This window comes from Oncorhynchus mykiss, chromosome 30 (genome assembly GCF_013265735.2).
Source record: "Oncorhynchus mykiss isolate Arlee chromosome 30, USDA_OmykA_1.1, whole genome shotgun sequence".
Taxonomy (NCBI): domain Eukaryota; kingdom Metazoa; phylum Chordata; class Actinopteri; order Salmoniformes; family Salmonidae; genus Oncorhynchus; species Oncorhynchus mykiss.
This window is the reverse complement of record NC_050570.1, coordinates 23,143,912-23,170,332: the sequence shown is the minus strand read 5'-3', so window position 1 is coordinate 23,170,332 and position 26,421 is coordinate 23,143,912. Positions and strand designations below refer to the sequence as shown.

Genomic DNA, 26,421 nt, shown 5'->3' with positions numbered 1-26,421 from the left:
TTTTATCTCTTGTTTTTTATTCTTGCAAACAAATACCAGAAAACTTGATGACCTCCCATATCTGGATGGTCTAAACGTGTTGTACATTGATATGTCACTTCAGCTTACTTTCCAATCACTTTCTTTATCACACAGTTTATGGTTTACAGCTATAATGCAATAAACAGCAGTACACCCTGTTGTCACAAATGGAATGAACCGAAATACAGTTGAAATCGGAAGTTTTCATACACTGAGGTTGTAGTCATTTCAACTCGTTTTTCAACCACTCCACAAATTTCTTCTTAACTATACAAAGTATAGTTTTGGCAAGTCAGTTAGGACATCTACTTTGTGCATGACACAAGTAATTTTTCCAACAATTGTTTACAGATTATTTCACTTATCATTCAGTGTATCACACACAATTCCAGTGGGTCAGAAGTTTACATACACTAAGTTGACTGTGCCTTAGACAGCTTGGAAAATTCCAGAAAATGATGTCATGGCTTTAGAAGCTTCTGATATGCTAATTGACATAATTGGAGGTGTACCTGTGGATGTAATTCAAGGCCTACCTTCAAACTCAGTGCCTCTTTGCTTGAGATCATGAGAAAATCAAAAGAAATCAGCCAAGACCTCAGAAAAAAATTGTAGACCTCCACAAGTCTGGTTCATCCTTGGGAGCAATTTCCAAACGCCTGAAGGTACCACGTTCATCTGTACAACCAATAGTACGCAAGTATAAACACCGTGGGACCACACAGCCGTCATACCGGTCAGGAAGGAGACGCGTTCTGTCTCCTAGAGATGAACGTGCTTTGGTGTGAAAAGTGCAAATCAATCCCAGAATAACAGAAAAGGACCTTGTGAAGATACTGGAGGAAACAGGTACAAAAGTATCTATATCCACAGTAAACCGAGTTCTATATCAACATAACCTGAAAGGCCACTCAGCAAGGAAGAAGCCACTGCTTCAAAAACACCATAAAAAAGCCAGACTACGGTTTGCAACTGCACATGGGGACAAAGATCGTACTTTTTGGAGAAATGTCCTCTGGTCTGATGAAACAAAAATAGAACCTTTTGTCCATAATGACCATTGTTATGTTTGGAGGAAAAAGGGGGAGGCTTGCAATCCGAAAAACACTATCCCAACCGTGAAGCACAGGGGTGGCAGAATCATGTTGTTGGGGTGCTTCACAAAATAGATGGCATCATGAGGATTGAAAATGATGTGGGTATATTGAAGTAACATCTCAAGACATCAGTCAGGAAGTTAAAGCTTGGTCGCAAATGGGTCTTACAAATGGACAATGACCCCAAGCATACTTCCAAAGTTGTGACAAAATGGCTTAAGTACAACAAAGTATAGGTATTGAAGTGGCCATCAGAATGCCCTGACCTCAATCCTATAGAACATTTGTGGGCAGAACTGAAAAAGCATGTGTGAGCAAGGAGGCCTACAAACCTGACTCAGTTAAACCAGCTTTGTCTGGAGGAATGGGCCAAAATTCAACCAACTTATTGACCCAAGTTAAACAACTTAATAGGCAATACTACTAAATACTAATTGAGTGTATGTAAACTTCTGACTTCAACTGTAAATGCAATGAATTATAATATGAATGGCTTTTGTAGGATGATGGAAAACTGTTGTAGCAGGAAATAGCAGTATTTATTACAGAATGTGATTTGCAAGATAAACCCATGCTGGGTAGAATTGTTCCTAACTGCTGTTCATGCAGAGCATGTGCAGTAGGTTTATACACGTTCATGCATTGAGGAGTAATCATTATGTGTAGAATATTTTCTCATCCTCTCCTGCTAGCATGACTTTAGACCATATAGCTATGGCTTTATACCTATCTATGCCAGGGCACTATTAGAAATCATCTAATATTTTGTCTGTATAGCAATAACTGTTATAGTCTCCAGCCAAAAGCATAAAAACAGAAGTTAATCCCACACAGAATGTATTTATATCACAGCGAGTAAACCTAATCCAACGCTGGAATTACACAAATCCTCATGGTTTATATTGTCATTCATTTCAAAAATAGTTTCCTGAATATAATTTATAATCACCTCCACATAGATGGCCTATGGTTGCAATCATATTCCCTCAATGACCCATAAACTTCGTCCCTAATGGCACCACATTCACTTTATAGTGCACTACTTTTGACCAGAGCCCTATTGTCCTGTAACAATGTCAAATACATTTCTGTAACCTACCACTACAGCACTTGCACATGCATGCAAAATAAAGGTTTTAATAGAGGCCTAATTGTCTTCTCTTCTGCAGCAACAATTGAGCAGTTATTGCCCATGCTTGCACAATAAAATTCTAATTGAGATGATTCAACTTAAATAGTGTACAAGGACTGTTGTCAATGTTCTCACAAGCTCTAACCTAACTGTGATTATATTTGGCCTATGAAGGACTGTGTCCATGTGTACTCTGAGGTTTCTTACATGGACAGCTTGTCACAGAACGTAAAATGTAATTTCCCAAGTTGCTCTAACCATGTAGACCAATTGAATTCACCACACTTTAGCGTATGATGCCATTATACTGGTCTGGAGAGGGAAACAAATAGGCCTATTGACTATTCATGATTAATGATTCAATTAGGTTCCAATCCACTCCAGTGCATTTGGAAAGTATTCAGACCCCTCCCCTTTTCCACATGTTGTTAAGTTACAGTCTTATTCTAAAATGGATTAAATAAAAATAATCATCAATCTACACACAATACCCCATAATGACAAAGTGAAAACAGGTTTTTAGAATTTTTGCAGAAAAAAAAGAAATACCTTATTTACATAAGTATTCAGTCCCTTTGCTATGAGACTCGAAATTGAGCCCAGGTGCATCCTGTTTCCATTGATCATCCTTGAGATGTTTCTACAACTTGATTGGAGTCCACCTGTGGTAAATTCAATTGATTGGACATGATTTGGAAAGGCACACGCGTATCTTTATAAAGTTGACGGTGAATGTCAGAGCAAAAACCAAGCCTTGAGGTCGAAGGAATTGTGCGTAGATCTCCAAAACAGGATTGTGGCGAGGCACAGATCTGGGGAAGGGTACCAAAACATTTCTGCAGCATTGAAGGTTCCCAAGAACACAGTGGCCTCCATAATTCTTAAATGGAAGAAGTTTGGAACCACCAAGACTTCCCACAGCTGGCCGCCCTGTCAAACTGAGCAATCGTTGGGAGAAGGGCCTTGGTCAGGGTGGTGACCAAGAACCCGATGGTCACTGAATGAGCTTCAGAGTTCCTCTGTGGAGATGGGAGAACCTTCCAGAAGGAAAACAATCTCTGCAGAAGGAAAACTGAAGGAAAACAGTCTCTGCAGCATTCCAGGCCTTTATGGTAGAGTGGTCAGACGGAAGCCACTCCTCAGTAGAAGGTTCATGACAGCCCGCTTGGAGTTTGCCAAAAGGCACCGAAAGGACTCTCAGACCATGAGAAACAAGAATCTCTGGTCTGATGAAACCAAGATTTAATTTGTTTGGCCTGAATGCAAAGCATCACGTTTGGAGGAAACCTGGCACAATCCCTACGGTGAAGCATGGTGGTGGCAGCATCATGCCGTGGGAATGTTTTTCAGTGGCAGGGACTGCGAGGCTAGTCAGGATCGAGGGAAAGATGAATGGAGCAAAGTACAGAGAGATCTTTGATGAAAACCTGCTCCTGAGTGCTCAGGACCTCAGACTGGGGTGAAGGTTCACCTTCCAACAGGACAACAACCCTAAGCACAAAGCAGGAGTGTTTTCGGGACAAGTCTCTGAATGTCCTTGAGTGGCCCAGCCAGAGCCCGGACTTGAACCCGATCGAACATCTCTGGAGAGACCTGAAAATAGCTATGCAGCAACGCTCCCCATCCAACCTGACAAAGCTTGAGAGGATCTGCGGAGAAGCATGGGAGAACCTCCCCAAATACAGGTGTGCCAAGCTTGTAGCATCATACCCAATAAGACTCGATGCTGTAATCGCTGCCAAAGATACTCAACAAAGTAAAGAGTCTGAATACTTATGTAAATATGATCTGTTTTTTTTTATAAACAATGCAAACATTTTTAAAAAACCCATAATTTCCTGGTTAACTTCGCAACTTAGTCCTGAAGTAATTTGGGATTCATATTACTCACCGACACTGGTAGACTTTGGAACTGAATGAATATGAACGTCTGACCCATAATTTATTGCTTTGCTTTAATCACATTTTCTCAATTTATTTCAGGGAAAATGGAGGTGGAGCAACACATCAGCAAAAATCTCCAACTGAAGAGGAAAACAGAGGTCGGATTGCTATAAAACAGAGAATGTGTTCTATTGGTTCTGAGCAAGTGATTAGATGCTGATGTCGCATCCTCCTAACAATGTTGTCTGTTCTCACATCTCACCTGTCATTGATTGAGTCCCAATGATTCAACAAGGTTCTCTTTGTTCTGTCACTGTGTGTGGATGTGCCTACTATACTCAAAAAACAGTGTTGTGCCATGGCTCTGCACTGCCAAATCCCTACTGGACTGACTAAATCTCCCTTAAGCCTATATGATTTGTAATCTTGTCATTTTAAACCCTGGCAAACTGCTTTGCCTTGATTGTCTGTTTTCATATCTGGTTATTTGTGCATGATAAAAAGAGCATATAACTAACAGAGTGAGCCAAAGTGATGTAAAGGCAATACTCATCTGCATCTCTCTTCCACGTTGTAGGAGTCAACCTAAGTGACTGAGTGGCCAAATGAAAGGTTCACAGTGAATCGAGAAGTGCAAACTGAAGAGAAAAAGCCACTTAAAACCTGTTTTGCTTTATGTATTGTTGAACAGTGTAATTGGCTGAACTATGACTCGTCTTATTCACGTCTTATCGCGTCATAATAGTCATGGGTGAAATGAACACATGTCCTATCTGTACTGTACACAACAAATCAAAGCAAAAACTCTAATCCTGAGAGCTCCCTTATTTGCACTCAATGTAAGAGAATGAGGGCTGTTTGTTTAGTATAAAGGTCACCTGACATCTACCCTCGTCAGCTGTTACTGTGCAAACATAAAATAGACAGAACAATCGCCACAGTCTTTCTGGGCATGAGGTCATCAATTAAAACATTTTTGTTGTTGTTGAAGGGTCATTGTCTCCAGCTATAAAAATGTTGGTTACCTTAGTATCTGACTTAATGTGTCTAATATCATATGGATTTAAATCATGACTTATTTTTAATTCACAACCATCCTTTTCATTTCACTGGAGCCTGCTCCTGTCCCTGCTGTCTTTTTCCCTCCTCTGTCCGATAAGGTAAGCTCAGGTACTGAGCCTCTCACTGCTCCCCCTGCCCCCCTTTTCCTTCCACCCTTCTCCATCCTGATCTGCTCTCTTACTATGTCAGAGATCGACATGACATGTGTGCCATGGTCCTGTGTGTGTTCAACTCTATCCTGGCAGGATAACTTCCGTCAACACATCCTCACTCACAGCCAGCCTGTCCCATCGGTATGACACTCTTCCTGCATCTTCATTATATTGTTTATTGCAGTGGTTCCAAACTGTGGGGTGTGCGAGGGCACCCCCCCCCCCCCCAAAGAAAATGTTGAAATACACTACCGTTCAAAGGTTTGGGGTCACTTAGAAATGTCCTTGTTTTTGAAAGAAAAGCAACAAAAAATGTCCATTAAAATAACATCAACTTGATCAGAAATACAGTGTAGACATTGTTAATGTTGTAAATGACTATTGTAGCTGGAAACAGCTGATTTCCCATGGAATATCTACATAGGCGTACAGAGGCCCATTCTCAGCAACCATCACTCCTTGTGTTCCAAAGCCACGTTGTGTTAGCTAATCCAAGTTTATAATTTTAAAAGGCTAATTGATCATTAGAAAACCCTTTTGCAATTATGTTAGCACAGCTGAAAACTGTTGTCCTGATTAAAGAAGCAATAAAACTGGCCTCCTTTAGACTAGTTGAGTATCTGGAGCATCAGCATTTGTCAGTTCGATTACAGGCTCAAAATGGCCAGAAACAAAAAACTTTCTTCTGAAACTCGTCAGTCTATTCTTGTTCTGACAATTGAGGGCTATTCCATGCTGGAAATTGCCAAGAAACTGAAGATCTCTGTAACGGCTCTCGTTGGGAGAAGGAGACCAACGCGCAGCGTTGTAGGCGTTCATCATATTTTTATTGATGACACCAAGTAAAATAAAAGTGCACAGTTCTGTCAGGAAAAAACACTAAACAGAAAACAAGATCCCACAAAACCCAAAAGGAAAATGACAACTATATGATCCCCAATCAGACAACGATAGACAGCTGCCTCTGATTGGGAACCACACTCGACAAAAAACAAAGAAATAGAAAACATCGACTTTCCCACCCTGACCTAACCAAACATAGAGAATAATAAGGATCTCTAAGGTCAGGGCGGACTCCGGCCGCAAACCTGAACCCTATAGGGGAGGGTCCGGGTGGGCATCTACTCTCGGTGGAGGGTGCGGGACGGGAGACCCCGCTCCACTTGAGGCTCCCCCACTTCGGTGGCGCCTCTGGTGCAGGGATCGTCTCCGAGACCTCTGGACCGTAGATCGTCGCTGCAGGCTCTTGACTGGGGACCTTCGCTGCAGGCTCCGGACTGGGGGCAGTCGCTGGAGGCTTCGTGCCATGGATCATCGCTGCATGCTTCGTGCCATGGATCATCAATGCAGGCTTCGTGCCATGGATCATCGCTGCAGGCTCCGGGCCATGGATCATCACTGGAGGCTTCGTGCCATGGATCATCACTGGAGGCTTCGTGCCATGGATCATCACTGGAGGCTTCGTGCCATGGATCATTCATACATGGAGCCGGAACAGGTCTCACCGGACTGAGGAGACGTACTGGAAGCCTGGTACGTGGAGCTGCCACAACGCGTCCTGGCTGGATACCCACTTTAGCTCGGTGAGTGTGGAGAGCTGGCACAGGATGCACTGGGCTATGAAGGCGCACTAGAGGCATAGTGCGTAGAGCCTGCAGGAGGTCTGGAGCGTAGAGCTGGCACAACGCGTCCTGGCTGAATACCCCCTGTAGCACGGCAAGTGCGGGGAGCTGGCACAGGCCGCACTGGGTTGTGCTGGCGAACTGGGGATACCGTGCATAGAGCTGGCGCAGGATATCCTAGGCCGAAGAGACCGGAGACCAGGAGCGCTGAGCCGGCACAATCCGTCCTGGCTGAATGCCCACTCTAGCACGGCAACTGCAGGGAGCTGGCACAGAGCTCACCGGGCATCACCGCATAACACAGTGCCTGACCGGTCACACGCTCCCCACGGTAAGCACGGGGAGTTAGCTCAGGTCTAAACCCTGACTCCGCCAATCTCCCCGTGTTCTCCCCCCCAAACATTTTTTTGGAGCTGCCTGTCGGGCTTCCGTTGTTGTTCTAACTCCTCGTATCGTCGCCATTCCGCTCTCGCTGCCTCCAAAAAACAAAGAAATAGAAAACATAGACTTTCCCACCTGAGTCAAGGATGTTGTTCCCCAATGCTGGAAGGGGGGCCTGGGTGACAAAGTTTGGGAACCCCTGGGGTACTGCATCATTCAAATGGACAATTATATTAGCTACCTCCATATTGCTAGAGCAATAGTTTAAGGAATTGAAGGAAGGAAATCATAAGTCATCTCTGTGCGTGTTCCTTTCTCTATAAGTTCTGGTTATCTTCTAAGCCTTCCTGCACTACTGGCTAAACGCATTTGCTGGTATGCTACGGTTTGCTGTCGAGATGTTTTACAAGGTACACTGGCAGACACCTTTCCTCGATCATATTACTCATTTACTCCATCACTGACCAGATCTGCAGGACACTAGTGCCAGTGCTCACTACACTGCCTCAATGACACCTCAGCAGACATGGACGGACAGAATTATCTGAATTTGGATACTTTACATAGTTTAGCTGGCCATCTTCTTTACTGTTCTTTTTTATACAGATTTTGCTTCACAGGATTGGTGGAACTCGACACCCTTTGACAATTACTACCACACCTGGAACGTGGTGGTTAATGACTGGCTGTATTACTATGTATATTGTGAATTCCTAAGGGTGAGTGTTGCGTTATTGTTGCACTTAGCATTAATGTTACTCTGTTTTTACAATATTTAGGAAATATCTCTCCCATTGTTTTGTAACTCTAACCTTATACAAGTAAACCAGTTGACCAACTTTGATAAACTGAAATTGATCTACTTTTTCTCCACGCCGATTCTTAGGATTCTTTCCCCACTCCACCTCCTGACAGATGTCGAAGAAGACATTTCTGGCTGCAAGCATGTTTTTGGTCTTCACTGTGTCTGCAGTAGTGCATGAGTACATCCTGGCTATCTGCTTCGTCTTTTTCTACCCAGTCCTCTTCTGCCTCTTCATGTGCTTTCGGAAGTAAGGCACCTTCATTACAATATACCTGGCACAATATAACAAGGTTTTTCTCCGGTTGTAGCATATTTTTCACTCCATCTTAACCGCTCTCTCATAATTTTCTTTACTGTGCTGTTCTCCCCCTTTTCAACTTCGTTCTTCATGATCAGAGAAAAGGCCCAATTTGGACCGTGATCATGTGGACTGCTCTGTTCCTCGGTCAGGGGGTCACCATCTTCCTCTACTCCCAGGAGTGGTATGTACAGCTACTGCCCCCTTCAGGAGGAAAACATCACTGCAATATTGGAAAATATAAAATGTAGCCTCGTATTTTAATTTACTTTATACTTGAGTAAAGGCTCTTATCTAGGGTGACTTAGATGAGCAAGTATGGTTAAGTGTCTTGCTCAATGGCACATCGACAGATTTTTCACCGAATTAACCTTTCGGTTACTGGGGCAATGCTCTTAACCGCTAGGCTAGCTGGCACCCTTTATAGTTGTATCATTCCTTTTAGCTGGGGGAAATTACTATACTCTTTCATTTCAAATGCACTTTCAAGGCCAATATGGTAAATCGTGAAATGGCAGCTTTGCCTAAACGTTTACCTCTTTTCAAACATGCAGTAGTATATTTAGCAAATAATCTAGTTAGAGAATGTTTGTGAATGTTTTATGTTCAGTCTCTGTATTTTCTGTCTACTGGTCCCCAGGGTGTTTTCAATCATGTTGAGGGATTATTCAACAAAATGTAGCTTTGTTTGCAATGTTATTACTGGTAGGACTACTATGAATGTTACTATGAATGAATGTTTTGTCAGATGTGAAGCCTTATGGTCATGATCAGATTAATTTAATGCTAATAAAGAATGCATATTTATTCAAAAGCAATATTTAAAGTGATTCTATACAAATCAGTAATTCATTCCACACCTGAGCTTGAATTGGTGGAAACTGTTGTTGCAGCCGGATGTTACAATCTACCGTAAAGGCCTGATTGGTGGAATGCTGCAGAGATTGCTGTCCTTCTGGAAGGTTCTCCCATTTCCACAGAGGAACTCTGAAGCTCTGTCAGAGTGAACATCGGGTTCTTGGTCACCTCCCTGACCAAGGCCTTTTTCCCCTGATTGCTCAGTTTGGCCGGGCAGTCAGCTCCAGGAAGAGTCTTCGTGGTTCCAAACTTCTTCCATTTAAGAATGATGGAGCTGTTGTGTTCTTGGAGACCTTCAATGCTCAGATATTTTTTGGTACCCTTCCCCAGATCTGGAGCTCCACGGACAATTCCTTCGACCTCATGGCTTGGTTTTTGCTTTGACAGGCACTGTCAAAGTGGGACTGTGGGACCTTATATAGATAGGTGTGTGCCTTTCCAAATCATATCCAAAAAATATAAAAAATTACATGTCCAATCAATTGAACATATCACAGGTGGACTCCAAGTTGAAGAAACATTTCAAGAATGATCATTGGAAACAGTATGCACCTGAGCTCAATTTCGAGTCTCATAGCAAAGGATCTGAATACTTATGTAAATAAGGTATTTCTGTTTTGATTTGTAATACTTTTGCAAAAATGTATTAAAAAAAACGGTTTTGCTTTGTCATTATGGGGTATTGTGTGCAGATTGATGACGAAATTGTTTTATTTCGTTAATTTTAGAATAAGGCTGTAACGTAAAAAAAGAGGAAAAAGTCACGGAGTACGAACACTACGAATCAACTGTTTATTTTTCTCTCGGGCATTTAAGATTTATGGAGATTTACATTTGTAATCTCATCCAGCAGATGGCGCTGAAATGTAAAATGTCAAAATTCCCACACTGACAATACATTGTCAATTGATAATCCCAAATGATCCACAATTTTCCATTTTACTCAGTAGATAAGTAATTATTTAAACTGAACCGCTTACAATTGTGTGTTATCTGAGGAAAATGTACATTGATATGTATCATATTGAGAGATTTTATTGCAAGGCTACTTTAGCCTGGCTGTAATTTCAATTGGGGGACATTTCTGTGCTGTTTACTACAAATTACTATTTGTTTTACTATTTCAGTCTTTTAAAATTTATTTGAGACAACCTTTGAGCTTCTCGTGATGTCTTCTGATAATTTAGAACATTACTTTTTGTTTTACTCCAGAGTGAAACTTTTGTTCAGATATCTATATTTTTTTTAACATTCCTCTATTTTTCTTGAGATCAATTTATGGAGTTATGGTGTTTAAAACATTTCTGTGAAAATGGGTGTTCTGAGATATGCTTGATGTTATTACCATTACAGTGCATTAGGTATTGTTTGTCAGGTGGTGCCCGCTTCAAAACTAAGCTATGAATCTTTGAGAAAGAGTCTATTGTTGGTCTTTGTCACAAAATCCTGGGTTAGAATTGTGACTTCTGTATTTTTAATTTCAAAAGTTTATGAAGCATAAACTGTGTCATTGTCAGGGGTGATGGCATAAACACAGTAAGAATATTGTCTGTCGCTGCCAAAAGAAAATAGCCATTGGCTGTCTTTTTAAATGTGTTTTTGTGGGATAAATAGCTATAACACAAATAACAGTAGATCAATGTTATGACAATATTTCTATACTTTATGTTAAACGTTGAACAATATACATTTCGTTTTTCCACAGGTCTTATTTCACACATACATTCACACATTATTATATGAACAATGCAATCATGCTGGGTGCCATGGTAATAGTTGGTCCAGGGAATCTCATTCTCCAATAGGGTGGAGGATCAATGATGTATATAATCATTGGTTGGTCCTCGGGCTGTCCGTCATCTAGTGGCTCTGAGGTCCTTGTAACGTTGGGGACTTGTAATGGATCAATGTGACCTGGGGAGTGTGGTGAAATCCTCTTCCTAAATAGTAAACTCTATTCTGCGGTAAAGATGGCGGCTGCAGAAGGGGCGCGCAGTGCCTGGAGCACGGCGAAACAACCCTGAAGGGTCCATATTTCGCAGAAACTCGGACGTGGGGGACTGAACATTCCTGCCTCGAGATCCCACGTACCGTTGGCAGAGAGTTTCAGTGACTTTTGCTTTATTGTTTGAGACAAGGTGGGTGGGTTTCACCGATACTAGCTATCGAGCTAACGTTAGCGAGATAAGCTAGCTAGCTAGGACGTCGGGTGGATAAAAGGGTGTCGAGGAAGACTATTCGGAACAGGCCGCTCCACAGTTGGGGGATGTGAACCAGGAGTGTGCAGGATTGGCTAGCTTCGTCCCGAACTTCTTTACACCGAACTGCGGGGATGGGACAACAGGTAGGCCGCGTCGGTGAGGGGGCTTCAACAGGACTCCAACCGCCACCACCGCAACAACACCCGGGCAAGGGGAACAGGGGAAGTGCAGGGAGGAGACCCCGGGAAGTCAGCAGTACCGGAACGGCACCAGGCAGGGTTGCTGCCGTTAACGTGCCGGACCCAGCAATTAATATATTCACCCAGCATTCAGGTAGGAAAAGACACATAGTATTATAAAATTGTTTATTTTATCAACTGGTATGTCAAGTAATAACGGCAGCTAGTTAGTCAAACTGATTTATTTAGCGGGTGTTTGCTAGCTAGTTAGCTAATGTGCTAACTAGTTCACTGCTAGTCAACTCGGTGCCTGACTACGACATCGTAGCGGAAATACAATAACTTGCTATCATCAGTGACAGCTCTAGGTGTACCGTTAGTCAGCTTGTGTTTGCTAGTTTTCTTGATTTCTAGGTAAGTGTAGCTAGTCAGCGCTAGTACGAACGTGGATTGTGTTTCGTTATTCTGAGACAACAGAGAGGGATGGGGGGGGGACACACACGTTTCGGTACTGCACAGCTGCAGGGAACAAAAAGGACCGTTCACGTCTATGGCGACCTGGACTCCGAGTCCGAGATGCTTGTTAAACGATGATCTCTGCCACCCGGGATGCAGTGGCAATTCCACTCCATTAACTCACTATGGCAGCCACAACAATGCCACATTTCAGCCTGGAGTGATTTTCAAGTATGGTCTTTTACAACATAGCCCACTCAACAGAAAATTGGTGTGCAAAATAACTTTGAATTATGTTTGTGTAACAAACTATAATCCAACATATTCCTTGAGGATACTCTATTTCATAGATTGTAATTAAGGTACTAAAAGACTCACTGTGCTCAACCTTGTGATGTAGTAGTAGTGCCCCAGTGGCAAACTCACATTGGTGTTCAAGGAGGGTCAAACTGGATTGATATACAGTACCAGTCAAAAGTTTGGACATACTGATTCTAGCGTCTTGATTAATTTGTACTATTTTCTACATTGGAGAACAATAGTGAAGGCATCAAAACTATGAAATAACACACATGGAATCATGTAAATCCGAATATATTTTAGATTATTCAAAGTAGCCACCATTTGCCTTGACAGCTTTGCACACTCTTGGCATTCTCTAAACCAGCTTCACCTGGAATGCTTTTCCAACAGTCTTGAAGGAGTTTCCACATATGCAGAGCATTTGTTGGCTGCTTTTCCTTCACTCAGCGGTCTAACTCATCCCAAAACATCTCAAATGGGTTGAAGTCAGGTGATTGTGGAGGCCAGGTCATCTGATGCAACAGTCTGTCACTCTCCTTGGGCAAATAGCCCTTACACAGCCTGAAGGTGTGTTGGGTCATTGTCCTGTTGAAAAACAAATGATAGTCCCACTAAGCGCAAACCAGATGGGATGGTGTTTCGCTTTGCAGCAATTCAACCATGAAGGCCAGATTCACGCAGTCTCCTCTGAACAGTTCATGTTGAGATGTGCCTGTTAATTGAACTCTGAAGCATTTATTTGGGCAGGGGTAATGGGCACACCTGTTAACTGAAATGCATTCCAGGTGACTACCTCATGAAGCTGGTTGAGAGAATGCCAAGAGTGTGCAAAGCTGTCATCAAGGCAAAGGGTGGCTACTTTGAAGATTCTCAAATATAAAATATATTTTGATTTGTTTAATACTTTTTTGGTGACTACATGATTCCATATGTTATTTCGTAGTTTTGATTTCTTCACTATTATTCTACAATGTAGAAAATATAAAGATAAAACCCGTGAATTAATAGGTGTCAACTTTTGACTGGTACTGTACGTACAGTCATTATGCCTCTATCTAGGCCTGCAATGTGTCAATGGCACTCAGGATTTAGTCAAGGCTATCAGTAAGGATCTTCATATGGTGAAACTATTATTACATTTAGTCAGCGAAGTCCTGCTTTGAGGTACTGTAGAAGTAATTGCCGTTATGTATATGTTATCGAGTTCTGTAAGACCATTTAGGGATGCATTGTTACAGAAGTTGAAAATGTTATTATTCTGTGTCTGACGAAGATACTGTATATCCATCTACAATTGCAACAACTATCCAGTCTCTACTGCTTCCGTTGAGCTTTGCTTTACCCAAGGGAAGGTCAGTCAGTCTTGCATGGAATCAGATGTGATGGGAATGGCGAGAGTGTAAGGCTCGTCTAGTAGTTGTTTTTTCAGCTCTCTGCACAGGGGCAAAGCGAGACCTGTCACATCTCCACAATGAACCTCTTCAACTGGAAACGCAAACCTGCAAAGTGCACACTGTCTGTACTTTCAAATGTCCAAGTGTCCTTTTTATAACTGGATGCATAGCCAAGTGTTGAAAGGCTATTACCTTGTAAACCCTCACAATATAATGGATGTATGAAAGCATTTGTCTGTGCAACTCTCTCCTTGACCGAGCAGGAGCAATTCTAATTTAAGCCTAGGCTATATGATGCAGTTCTATCCTTGTAGTGCTACTGTTGGGTAAAAGTATTGTCTTGTGAAACCATTGGGCCATGGGAGTAAAGTCAGCACTATCTGTCGAACATGGTTTTGTCTATTCATAGGATTTGATCCCTTCACATCTGGCTGAGTTATGTCACCATGGCTGATTCTAAGGAAGTTATTATTTTGCAACAAAGCCCATTTCCTCCTTTTCTTTAGTCCACAAGATGATTTGGCGGTTCTTCCTGGGTAATTCCATGGTGATGCTTAGACTCCAGATTTTATTTTACTTTAAAATGTAAGACAAACTGTCTTTCTGTGCTGTCATTATGTTAGCAATCTTTGCATTTCCACTGTTCTTCTAGTAAATTACCACAGAAAACAAACACATTAAGTACTCCTTGTGCATAGAGTTGTAAAGTTTAACTTTGTATTAATTCTGCATCATTCTGGTATTGTGGAATTGCCCTCCTTTTAGCCATTTTGGGGTTGTTGTTGTTGAACAGTTAGTCCTTTGTATGGTTTGTCAGTTGTAAAAGGCCTAGGCCAATTGTTTCCCCAAATGAAAGTACAATGACATCATGTTCCGTTTGATACCGTGGCTACTTGAGATGGATGCCTCAATCTGTGACCCTTTTGAGGTTTGTGTGTAGTACACGTACATGTATTTTTGCCTGAAGGAAGTGATTCACTGTGGGGACGGACACAAGTTCTTCTGAATCAATGGCCTCTGCATCTCCCGTTCCCCCACAGGCAAGTTGACTCAGCTTGTCCCTGTTGGCCCACAATGCCATTTTGGTATTTCTTTATTATTTATTCATTGTCTCCGGCCCTTACAAGAAGTTTTTTTGCAGCGTTATGAAAACCAAAGCCTATGTTGCAATTTGAAGCTGAAGGTAATGGTATCTTTGTGATAGGGCAATATGAAGCTCAAGAAGGCTTTCATTCCCCCTAACCACATGACTTTAGAGTGCTCACTCAGCGTAATGCTCTTCTGATCAAGTGAACTTTTATGGCGCTTGTGTGGAATATGGCCTCTTATTTGGCTTTGCTTTGGGCTCTCGCTCTTTTGCAGAATTCACAGAAGTGGTGATTTGGCTATCAAGCCCATAAACCGTTCAGCAGGTCCAGGTCGAGAGCAGGTTTCATATACTTGATTAGCAAATGGGCCACATGTACAGTGCATTTGTGAAGTATTCAGACCTCTTGACCTTTTCCACATTTTATTACTTCCAGCCTCATTCTAAAATGGATTTAGTTGTTTTTTTCCCCCTCATCAATCTACACACAATACCCCGTAATGACAAAGCGAAAACAGGTTTTTAGAATTAAGTATTCAGACCCTTTGCTATGAGACTTGAAATTGATCTCAGGTGCATCCTGTTTCCATTGATCATGCTACAACTTGATTGGAGTCCACCTGTGGTAAATTCAATTGATTGGACATGATTTGGAAAGGCACACGCCTGTCTATGTAAGGTCCCACAGTTGACAGTGCACGTCAGTGCAAAAACCAAGCCATGAGGTTGAAGGAATTGCCTGTTGAGTTCCGAGACAGGATTGTGTTGAGGCACAGATCTAGGGAATGGTACCAAAACATTTCTGCAGCATTGAAGATCCCCAAGAACACAGTGACCTCCATCATTCTTAAATGGAAGATGTTTGGAACCGCCAAGACCCTTCCTAGAGCTGGCCGCCCAGCCAAACTGCGCATTCGGGGGAGAAGAGCCTTGGTCAGGGAGGTGACCAAGAACCCGATGGTCACTCTGACAGAGCTCCAGAGTTCCTCTGTGGAGACGGGAGAACCTTCCAGAAGGGCAACCATCTCTGCATCACTCTACCAATCAGGCCTTTATGGTAGAGTGGCCAGACTGAAGCCACTCCTCACTAAAAAGCACATGACAGCCCGCTTGGAGTTTGCTAAAGGGCACCTAAAGGACTCTCGGACCATGAGAAACAAAATTTTGTGGTCTGATGAAACCAAGATTGAACTCTTCGTTTTTGGCCTGAATACCAAGCGTCACTTCTGGATGAAACCTTGCACCATCCCTACGGTGAAGCATGGTGGTGGCAGCCGCATGCTGTGGGGATGTTTTTCAGAGGCAGGGACTGGGAGACTAGTCAGGATCGAGGGAAGATGAACAGAGCAAAGTACAAAAATCCTTGATGAAAACCTTCTCCAGAGCGCTCAGGGCCTCAGACCGGGGGCGAAGGGTCACCTTCCAACAGGACAGCGACCCCAGGCACACAGCCAAGACAAAGCAGGAGTGGCTTCGAGACAAGTCTCTGAATGTACTTGAGTGGCCCAGCCAGAGCCCAGACTTGAATCTGATTGAACATCTCTGGAGAAGCCTGGAAATAGCTGTGCAGTGACACTCCCGATCCAGAGCTACAGAGGATCTGCAGAGAATAGGAGAAACTCCCCAAATACAGGTGTGCCAAGCTTGTAGCATCATACCCAAGAAGACTCGACGCTGTAATCGCTGCCAAAGGTGCTTCAACAAAGTACAGAGTCAAGGGTCTGAATAGTTTTGTAAAAGTAATATTTCAGCCCAAAAAATTATACATTTGCAAATTCCAAAAACCTGTTTTTGCTTTGTCATTACTGGGTATTGTGTGTAGATTGGGGGGGGGGGCAATTCAATCCATTTGTAAATAAAGCTGTAATTGTAACAAAACGTGGAGAAAGCCAAGGGGTCTGAATACTTTGCGAATGCACTGTATTTAACAACATTTGCCCATGCCCATGACCCCTGATACATTTAAGCTGATTTGCATTAGGGATCAAATTGGATTAGTCAAATCCACTTTTCTATATCTGCAAAGGCCCCAACAACCCAAATAAGTCACACCGTACTGAAAATAGAGTTTTGGAGGCGCCTGTGAGATTTTAACTAATTTAAACTTAATGTAATAATGTATCTTGTTGACTTTCAGTTTAATAATGAACTAGGTATCCCCTTTCCCCTTTATTTAACTAGGCAAGTTAAGAACAAATTCGCATTTTCAATGATGGCCTAGGAACAGTTGGTTAAGTGTTTTGTTCAGGGGCAGAACGACAGATTTTGACCATGTCAGCTCGGGGGTTCAATCTTGCAACCTTTCGGTTACTAGTCCAACGCTCTAACCACTAGGCTATTCGCCTCCCCCTTTATCCACCCCCTACCTTGCATGTCACCCAGAGTTGCATCCTTCAGCCACTAGAAGGAGCTCGGTCTCATAATTTTCAGTCATATAGATGCAGGGCAGTTGTGTTAATTTGCATGTTTAAGAGTGTGTGTATGCTTTTGCATTCAATAAAGCATTTTTATTATGGCAGTGGGGTGTGTGTGAATATTCTGGATTGGTTGCTTCATGAATTATTCATCCATCCTCTCTCTCTCCATGTGCTTGACTGGTGAAAGCACAAGGCTGGAGACAAAAGGCAGCATTTTAATCCTGGTTATTTTTGACTGCATTAACAATGCCCAGACCCTGTCCTTCCCAGTATATCTCATTCTGCTCTCATTAAACACAGGATTAAGCAAAGGAAAGGAAGTGATTTGAGTCGACTCATTGCTGCTGCGGTTGCAGATGCTGACGAAACCTCCCACGTGCGCTCTGATACTCACACACCTACCGGTATATCATGTTACTGAGTTTGTTTACACTACAGAATGGCAAGTTATTTACTGTCTCTTCACTCGCTTGTGAAACTTAGAAAAGATTCAGATATAACATGCTGTACAGGGTGGGAAATTAACTTTTTGGTCCATTAGCCACTGGGACAGGTAGATACAAAAATCTACCAGCCACTCAGATTTTTTACCAGCCAAAATATGTTTTTGCCATTATTACACCATAAATCACAAGTAACTGATGAGCATGCCTTGTAATATTTCTAAGACAAAAAATGTATTACTAGTAAGAAGTAATTTAGCATATTGCTCAATGCTTTCATTTTTGTCACTGAAGTCTTTTAACCATGTTTAAAAGAAATTATTTGAAACTAAAGTGAAACAGTTCTACAACTTGAACGTCAAGAATCAACAAAGTGCCTGCCCTGCCACAAAATGCTGAGTGATACGGCTTATTTATTATTATTAGTTCAGGACTCTAACGCTGACATTTTTTACAAGGAGTACATAAGTTATTTAGTAGCACACAAATACATTTAGGAGCACAATTCAATTTTTTGAGTCTTGTCATGATAAGAAAGGACAGTAAATTACTAAGGTTTTTGAACTGTTCTATGCTCAGTCGAGCACAATTTACCCCCAAATATTTGAGTCATTAGGTGAAACAAAAATGTTCAGCTACCCCTTTAAGAGGTGGGCCATTACTGTAGTAACAGAACTCCTTGTCTGTCAGAGATGGTCATCTCTGTCTGCGCTACCAGCAGACCGTTGCAGTAAACTCTTAACTAATATTGAAAAACAACCTAGCATGTGAACAAAACTATTTAACTAGCCAAGAAACATGAGGACAAAGTTGTACTTTGGTAGCCTTTCTGGTCAATTCGACCAACTTCTACATTTTGGCCTTTGGATAGTTTTTTGGGTCGGGCCGCGGGTGCAACACCACTGCTTATAGCTAACTAAGTTAAGTATAACTAAAAATAAATGTAATATGTGTCAAATTATATCCAGCTCAGGGCCACAGCAATGCATTTGGTTTGCTAAGTGGCTAGATGTCAAGATCATTCTTCTTGGTTACAGCAGAGACATTCAATCCCCTCCTGAATCAAGTTCACTGTTGCTTAAATTGTTTTGTGTGTCAAAACCCGCTTGGACGGTATGAAAATACCACCCAACCTTACCGCCAATGCCAAAATCTACCCGCATTTGGTGTTTGTTCAAGTGTTAATTTCCCACCCTGATTGCTGTATGAATGTTATGAGGGTACTTTTGGTTTTCCATATGGGGGACTGGTCTATTGGACTGCTGTTTAGTGTTGATTGGGTTTCAGGACTTGGCCTGTGTTGTGGCTGACTGCTCTGTCAGTGCTTATCAAGAGATCCAGGCATATGACTTGGACCCTTCTACCTCAGCTACTCTTGAGTCTTTCCACCGTCACACTCATCCAAGACTGTTCTCTCTGTGTCCAAAGCTCAGCTCAAATACTTCATCTTCATTCCCTCTCTACTTGTCTGCTTTATCTTTCTCTCTCTCGTTCTCTCTCTTTGTATCATCTTAGTGGAGTTGAAATTGAGCACTGCTTTTTCCCGGTATAATCCTCTCTGTCTTCCCTCTTCTTCCCCTCCGGTTTAATCACACACCAGAGTCAGCATTAATCTGGCACTTCGTGGCGCTGCCAGGGTTGTCTCTATGCTCTGTGTTGAGCAGCGGGGGTGAGACCAAGGAGCTCAGCCACAGAGAAGGCCCATTTCTCTCTCAATGGACTGCGATCATTTGCCCCATTCAAAGAGAATGTTGCGAGTCACAGAGGGGCTAACTCAGATGCTATCAAAAGCCTTTTTGATACTGTGCCTTGTCCTTGCGCTGGGCAGATTGGGTGGCCAAACCCTGCATATGGAAGCAATGGGAATGTAATCTCAGCGAGCTCTGTGTACCGTCACAGGAAGTCGGTGTAATCCTCTACAGCCAGGCCTGAATCCTCATGGTCATTCCAGCAGTCGCTCAGTTAACCTCTCTGGCATATGTGGGACGCTAGCGTCTCACCCCGCCAACAGCCAGTGAAAGTGCAGGGCGCCAAATTCAAAACAACAAAAATCTCATAATTAAAATTCCTCAAGCATACAAGTATTTTACACCATTTTAAAGATAAAATTCTCATTAATCCAGCCACAGTGTCTGATTTCAGAAATGCTTTACAGCGAAAGCACCATAAACGATTGATAGGTCACCACCAAGTCACAGAAAAACACAGCCATTTTTTCCAGCCAAAGAGAGGAGTCACAAAAAGCACAAATATAGATAGAATCACTAATCTTTGATCTTCATTAGATGACACTCATAGGACTTCATGTTACACAATACATGTATGTTTTGTTCGATAGTGCATATTTATATAAAAAAAATCTCTTTACATTGGCGCGTTACGTTCAGTAGTTCTAAAACATGCGATGATTGTGCAGAGCGCCACATCTATTTACAGAAATACTCATTATAAATGTTGATAAATACAACTGTTATACATGGAATTAGAGATATACTTCTCCTTAATGCAACCGCTGTGTCAGATTTCAAAAAAACTTTACGGAAAAGCATAATCTGAGAACAGCACTCAGAGCCCAATCCAGCCAAAGAAATATCCGCCATGTTGGAGTCAACAGAAGTTAGAAATAACACTATAAATATTCACTTGCCTTTGATCTTCATCAGAAGGCACTCACAGGAATCCCAGTTCGACAATAAATGACTGATTTGTTACATAAATTATGGACTTTATGTCCAAATAGCCACTTGTTGTTAGCGTGTTCAGACCAGTAATCCATCTTCATGAGACGCGAGCACTTCGTCCAGACAAACCTGAAGTTCACTTACAGGTCGTAGAAACTTGTGAAACGATGTATGGAATCAATCTTTAGGATGTTTTTAACATAAATCATCAATAAGGTTCCAACCGGAGCATTCCTATGTCTGAAGAAAAGCACTGGAACGAGAGCTAACTCTGTCGGGAGCGCGCGTCACGAGCCTGAGACACTCTGCCAGACCACTGACTCATTCAGCTCCCATTCCCCCCTCCTTTATAGCAGAAGCCTGAAACAAGTTTCTAAAGACGGTTGACATCTAGTGTAAGCCGTAGGAAGTGCAACTAGACTCCATAGACATTGTGTATTTGGTAGGCCAAGCTTTGAAAAACTACAAACCTCAGATTTCCCACTTCCTGGTTGGATTTTTCTCAGGTTTTCGCTGTAAAGCATAATTTCAAAATCTGAGATGACAGGGTGATTAACAAAAGGCTAAGCTGTGTTTCGCTATATTTCACTTGTGATTTGAATATGAATATTAATTTTTTTCTAGTAATATTATTTGAGTGTTGTGCTATGCTATTCAGCATTGCTTATGACAAATATACCGGATCCGGGATGGGTGGTTCTAAGAGGTTTAACTGCCTTGTTCAGGGGCAGAACGACAGATTTTTACCTTGTCAGCTCAGGGATTCAATCTTGCAACCTTACAGTTAATTAGTCCAACGCTCTAACCACCTGCCTCACGAGGAGCCCGTCTGTTACGCGAATGCAGAAAGAACCCAAGGTAAGTTGCTAGCTAGCATGAAACTTAATCGATCATAATCACTAGTTATAATTACACATGGTTGATAATATTACTAGTTTATCTAGGGTGTCCTGCGTTGCATATAATCGATGCGGTGTGCATTCGCGAAAAAGGACTGTCGTTGCTCCAATGTGTACCTAACCATAAACATCAATACCTTTCTTAAAATCAATACACAGAAGTATATATTTTTTTAAACTGCATATTTATCTAAAGGAAATCCAGGTTAGCAGGCAATATTAACCAGGTGATATTGTTTCACTTCTCTTGTGTTCATTGCACGCAGTGTCAGTGTATATGCAACATTTTGAGCCGCCTGGCTTATTGCGAATTAATTTGCCAGAATTTTACGTAATTATGACATAACATTGAATGTTGTGGAATGTAACAAGAATATTTAGACTTAGGGATGCCACCCGTTAGATAAAATACCGAACGGTTCCGTATTTCACTGAAATAATAAACGTTTTGTTTTCGAAATGATAGTTTCCGGATTCGATCATATTAATGACCAAAGGCTCGTATTTCTGTGTGTTATTATGTTATAATTAAGTCTGATTTGATAGAGCAGTCTGACTGAGCAGCAGCAGGCCCGTAATCATTCATTCAAACAGCACTTTCATGTGTTTTGCCAGCAGCTCTTCGCAAGCACAGCGCTGTTTATGACTTCAAGCCTATCAGCCAAATGGCTGGTGTAACCAATGTGAAATGGTTAGCTGGGTGTGTGCATATACTGTTTCAAACGTCACTCGCTTTTAGATTTGGGGTAGTTATTCCCCTTGCGCTGCAAGGGCCGTGGCTTTTGTGGAGCGATGGGTAACGATGCTTCGGGTGTGGCTGTTGTCGATGTGTTCCTGGTTCGATTCCAGGTAGGGGAGAGGGGGACGGAAGCTATACTGTTACACTGGCAATACTATAGTGCCTATAAGAACATCCAATAGTTAAAGGTATATGAAATACAAATGGTATAGAGAAATAGTATAAATACTATATTAACTACAACCTAAAACCTCTTACCTTGGAATATTGAAGTCTCGTGTTAAAAGGAACCACCAACTTTCATATGTTCTCATGTTCTGAGCAAGAAACTTAAACGTTAGCTTTTTTACATGGCACACATTTTTACATGGCACATATTACTTTCTTCTCCAACACTTTGTTTTTGCATTATTTAAACCAAATTGAACATGTTTCATTATTTACTTGAGGCTAAATTGATTTTATTGATGTATTATATTAACTTAAAGTAAGTATTCATTCAGTATTGTTGTAATTGTCATTATTACAAATACATTTTAAAAATCGTCCGACTAATCGGTATCTGCTTTATTTGTCCTCCAGTAATCGGTATCGCGTTGAAAAATCATAATCGGTCGACCTCTAGAAGGTACCACGTTCATCTGTACAAACAATAGTACGCAAGTATCAACACCATGGGACCACGCAGCCGTGATACCGCTTAGGAAGGAGACGCGTTCTGTCTCCTAGAGATGAACGTACTTTGGTGCAAATCAATACCAGAACAATAGCAAAGGACCTTGTGAAGATGCTGGAGGAAATTTTGTACTGGTTTTCTATATCCACAATAAAACAAGTAATAACCTGAATGGTCGCTCAACAAGGAAGAAGCCACTTCTCTAAAACCGCCATAAAAAAGCCAGACTACGGTTTGCGACTGCACATGGGGACAAAGATCGTACTTTTTTGAGAAATGTCCTCTGGTCTGATGAAACAAAAATAGAACCTTCTGGCCATAATGACCATTGTTATGTTTGGAGGAAAAAGAGGAAGGCTTGCAAGCCGAAAAACACCATCCCAACCGTGAAGCACGGGTGTGGCAGTATCATGTTGTGGGGGTGCTTTGCTGCAGGAGGGACTCGTGCACTTCACAAACTAGATGGCATCATGAGGCAGAAAATGATGTGGATATATTGAAGCAACATCTCAAGACATCAGTCAGGAAGTTAAAGCTTGGTCATAAATGGGTCTTCCAAATGGGCAATAATGACCCCAAGCTAACATCCAAAGTTGTGGCAAAATGGCTTAAGGACAACAAAGTCAAGGTATTGGAGTGGCCATCACAAAGCCCTGACCTCAATCCCATAGAAGATTTGTGGGCAGAACTGAAAAGGCATGTGCGAGCAAGGAGGTCTACATACCGACCAGCTCTGTCGGGTGAATTTTGGCCCATTCCTCCTAACTTATTTTGGGAGGCTTGTGGAAGGCTACCTGAAACGTTTGACCCAAGTTAACCAATTTAAAGCAATGCCACCAAATACTAATTGAGTGTATGTAAACTTCTGACCCACTGGGAATGTGAATAAAGAAATAAAAAGCTGAAATAAATCATTCTCTCTACTATTATTCTGATATTTCACATTCTTAAAATAGTGTTGATCCTAACTGACCTATTATGGGGAGTTTTTACTAGGATTAAATGTCAGGAATTGTGAAAAACCGAGTTTAAATGTATTTGGCTAAGGTGTATGTAAACCTCCGACATCAACTGTATATCTCTTTTGTGCCACAGCTCCACCAGATTGAAATAGGTTATTCGATAACATTTGGCTCCATCAAATATATTTAGTCAATGTCTTGTTTCCTCTCGTCTCTCCCATAGCTTTTTTTTGTGTCTTGTGGGGTGCTGTGATCCAGGAAAAACTGACTGGGATAGTTTCTCAGGAACAATGATCCTCCCCCTGCAGTAATGCTGTTGGACGTTGATTATACAGGAAGAAGATCCGAAATAGAGGTCCTTTATAAAATCTGTTGAATTTATTTGCCTGATTCCATTTTCTCTTTAGTTTTTCCAGATTTCTGTTTTTCAAAAATTCAAGTTTTCATTCTCAATCACAGGGGCGGCAGGGTAGCCTAGTGGTTAGTGTTGGACTAGCAAGTTCAAACCCCCGAGCTGACAAGGTACAAATCTATTGTTCTGCCTCTGAACAGGCAGTTAACCCACTGTTCCTAGGCCGTAATTTAAAATAAGAATTTGTTCTTAACTGACTTGCCTAGTTAAATAAAGGTAAAAAACATATATATATATATATATATATATATATATATATATCACAGAAAAACAACGAAATTGGATGTTCTATATAAGTCCAAAACAATGCTTAAACCACTTTTGACCTAGCACCACATCAGAGTCACCTTATGAAGGTCCTGTTGAGCAGCTGATTTTTGACAATGTGGTGTGTTCGTACAGGGCTGCAGCAAAAGCCTGCACACCCAGTAGCTCTCCTGGACTCTCTTGGCGGATGGTTGGCCACCCTGCAACATTATTTACAACCAAGTACTTTTTATGTCTTCATAAAATAATTCCCTCATTCAATGACCCAGGGATCATATGGCTAAGGTGGGCGAGGTAGGTAACTAAGCTGTTTTAAGGTTGAAATGTTCAGGGGAGATCTTGACAGCATTGGAGTGACTTGTCAATTAAGCTAAGAATATTTTTGAACTTGGTCAGAATTAAATTGTCAGTGTTGAATAGAGGAATCCCAGCCAATTTTGACCGCTTGAGACACTTTTACAACCAGCACATGCACCATTGGTATCAACTGCGCACCCACAACTGCATGTCAGCAGTTAATATGATGGTTGTGGTTATATTTTCACAACAAATGGTCACTGGATTGATGTAAATAATCATATTATTCTGCCAGGTTTGGCATGAGCTACTTTGTAGTTAACATATTTATTGAGAAGGTTTTTGGAAAGCCTTTTCTTCTCCACCAGGATGAGGTTATCATTAGCATCATCGCTAACGGCTACACAAAGTGTAGACATACGCATGCACCGCACCACACACACAGAGGGGCATTCCTGTGCCGTTTCAGAAGGTTGAAGGAAAATCCAAATCGCCAATGCATTTTGTTCATGTCATATGACAACTTGGGCAAATGAATGCCCTTTTCTAATAAGTTCAATACATTTAATGTTTAATTCCATTTTAAATGCCATCTGAGTTTTGTGATTCCATCTGCGTTTTACCGCAACACAGATTTTATTGGGCCCTAAGAATATCATCCCATACGATTGGGCAAGACCCTCCCCAACCCTACGCTCTCTGTCTGGCTGTCTAAGCTGGGCTTCTCCTGGGATCCGCTGGATCTTGTCCTTGTGGTGGATGATGCCAATCATACCACACCCATCTGCTGCGTCACACAGCCTAGCACAACGCAACTGTAGACTACTGCCAGGCCCAGACACATACTTCAGTTTCTACAAAGTGACTGGACCAATGAGCGTCACACATTACATAATAGGGGTGCTCTTCAAGTTTTTGCATTGAACAAAACAAGAGCAGGCACATGCCAAATGTTTTGACTTGCTTAATAATTTGCCACTTTTCATTGTTTGATTTGGACATAACACTAACTAACATTGTGCAAGATTTCATTTAGTCTGTTGCGTTCTGATTTTGTTTACTATGGATCAGACTCAAACATCAATAGGAATGTCAGTCTGGGTATAGAATCATTTTCAGCCTCACTCAACTATCAAGTGCATCCGAAATGTTTAAAGGAAAGGTGAGGCATAGCAGAAGGCCTTCCTGTAGTCAAGTGTTTCCAATCTCCAGTCATCTGGTACCCCCAACGGCGCACACTTTTTTTGTTTTTGTTGTAGCCCCTGCCAAATTAACCTGTTACAACTCATTCATCAGGTGGGCTTGTCCAGGGCTACAACAGAAATGTGTACTTCTGGGGGTACACAGGGACTGAAGTTGGTTAAACACTGCTCTAGTCCACTATAGAGAATTATGTAGACCACCACTTACTGTGTTGTGAGCAAGCCTGGGAGGATGCACTTACTCCACATTAACCAATTAAAGGGCTGTGGTGGGCAGGCGGAGGGCTAGAGGCCCATTATTAAAATGTCTGATTTACAGGGCATTGCCCAGTCTGTAATTTGTGCATGCTTAGTGGAGCATGGCTAGATGAACGATACATGGCGTTTCCCAGCACCCTGGCGTCTCATTATTTGCTCACTGACATTTATGGGACCAGGATGTAGATGGGCAGGGGGGTTGAGGGGTCCTGCCAGTAAGGCCTATTAGCGCCATT

General features: G+C 41.9%; 1 protein-coding gene across 2 annotated transcripts in view; it reads left to right on the top strand.

Annotated features, from left to right (window-relative positions):
- Positions 1-11,159: 11,159 nt before the first annotated feature.
- LOC110521572 (tyrosine-protein kinase ABL2) overlaps positions 11,160-26,421 on the top strand; it is a 35,301-nt gene continuing 20,039 nt past the window's right edge. The window contains exon 1 of one of the 2 annotated variants that reach the window (XM_021599205.2): positions 11,160-11,846. In XM_021599205.2, coding sequence (XP_021454880.2) covers positions 11,645-11,846 — 202 coding nt within the window. In that variant the 5' untranslated portion in view covers positions 11,160-11,644. The remainder of the gene's footprint in view (positions 11,847-26,421) is intronic. The other variant, XM_036968576.1, reaches the window with a different exon arrangement.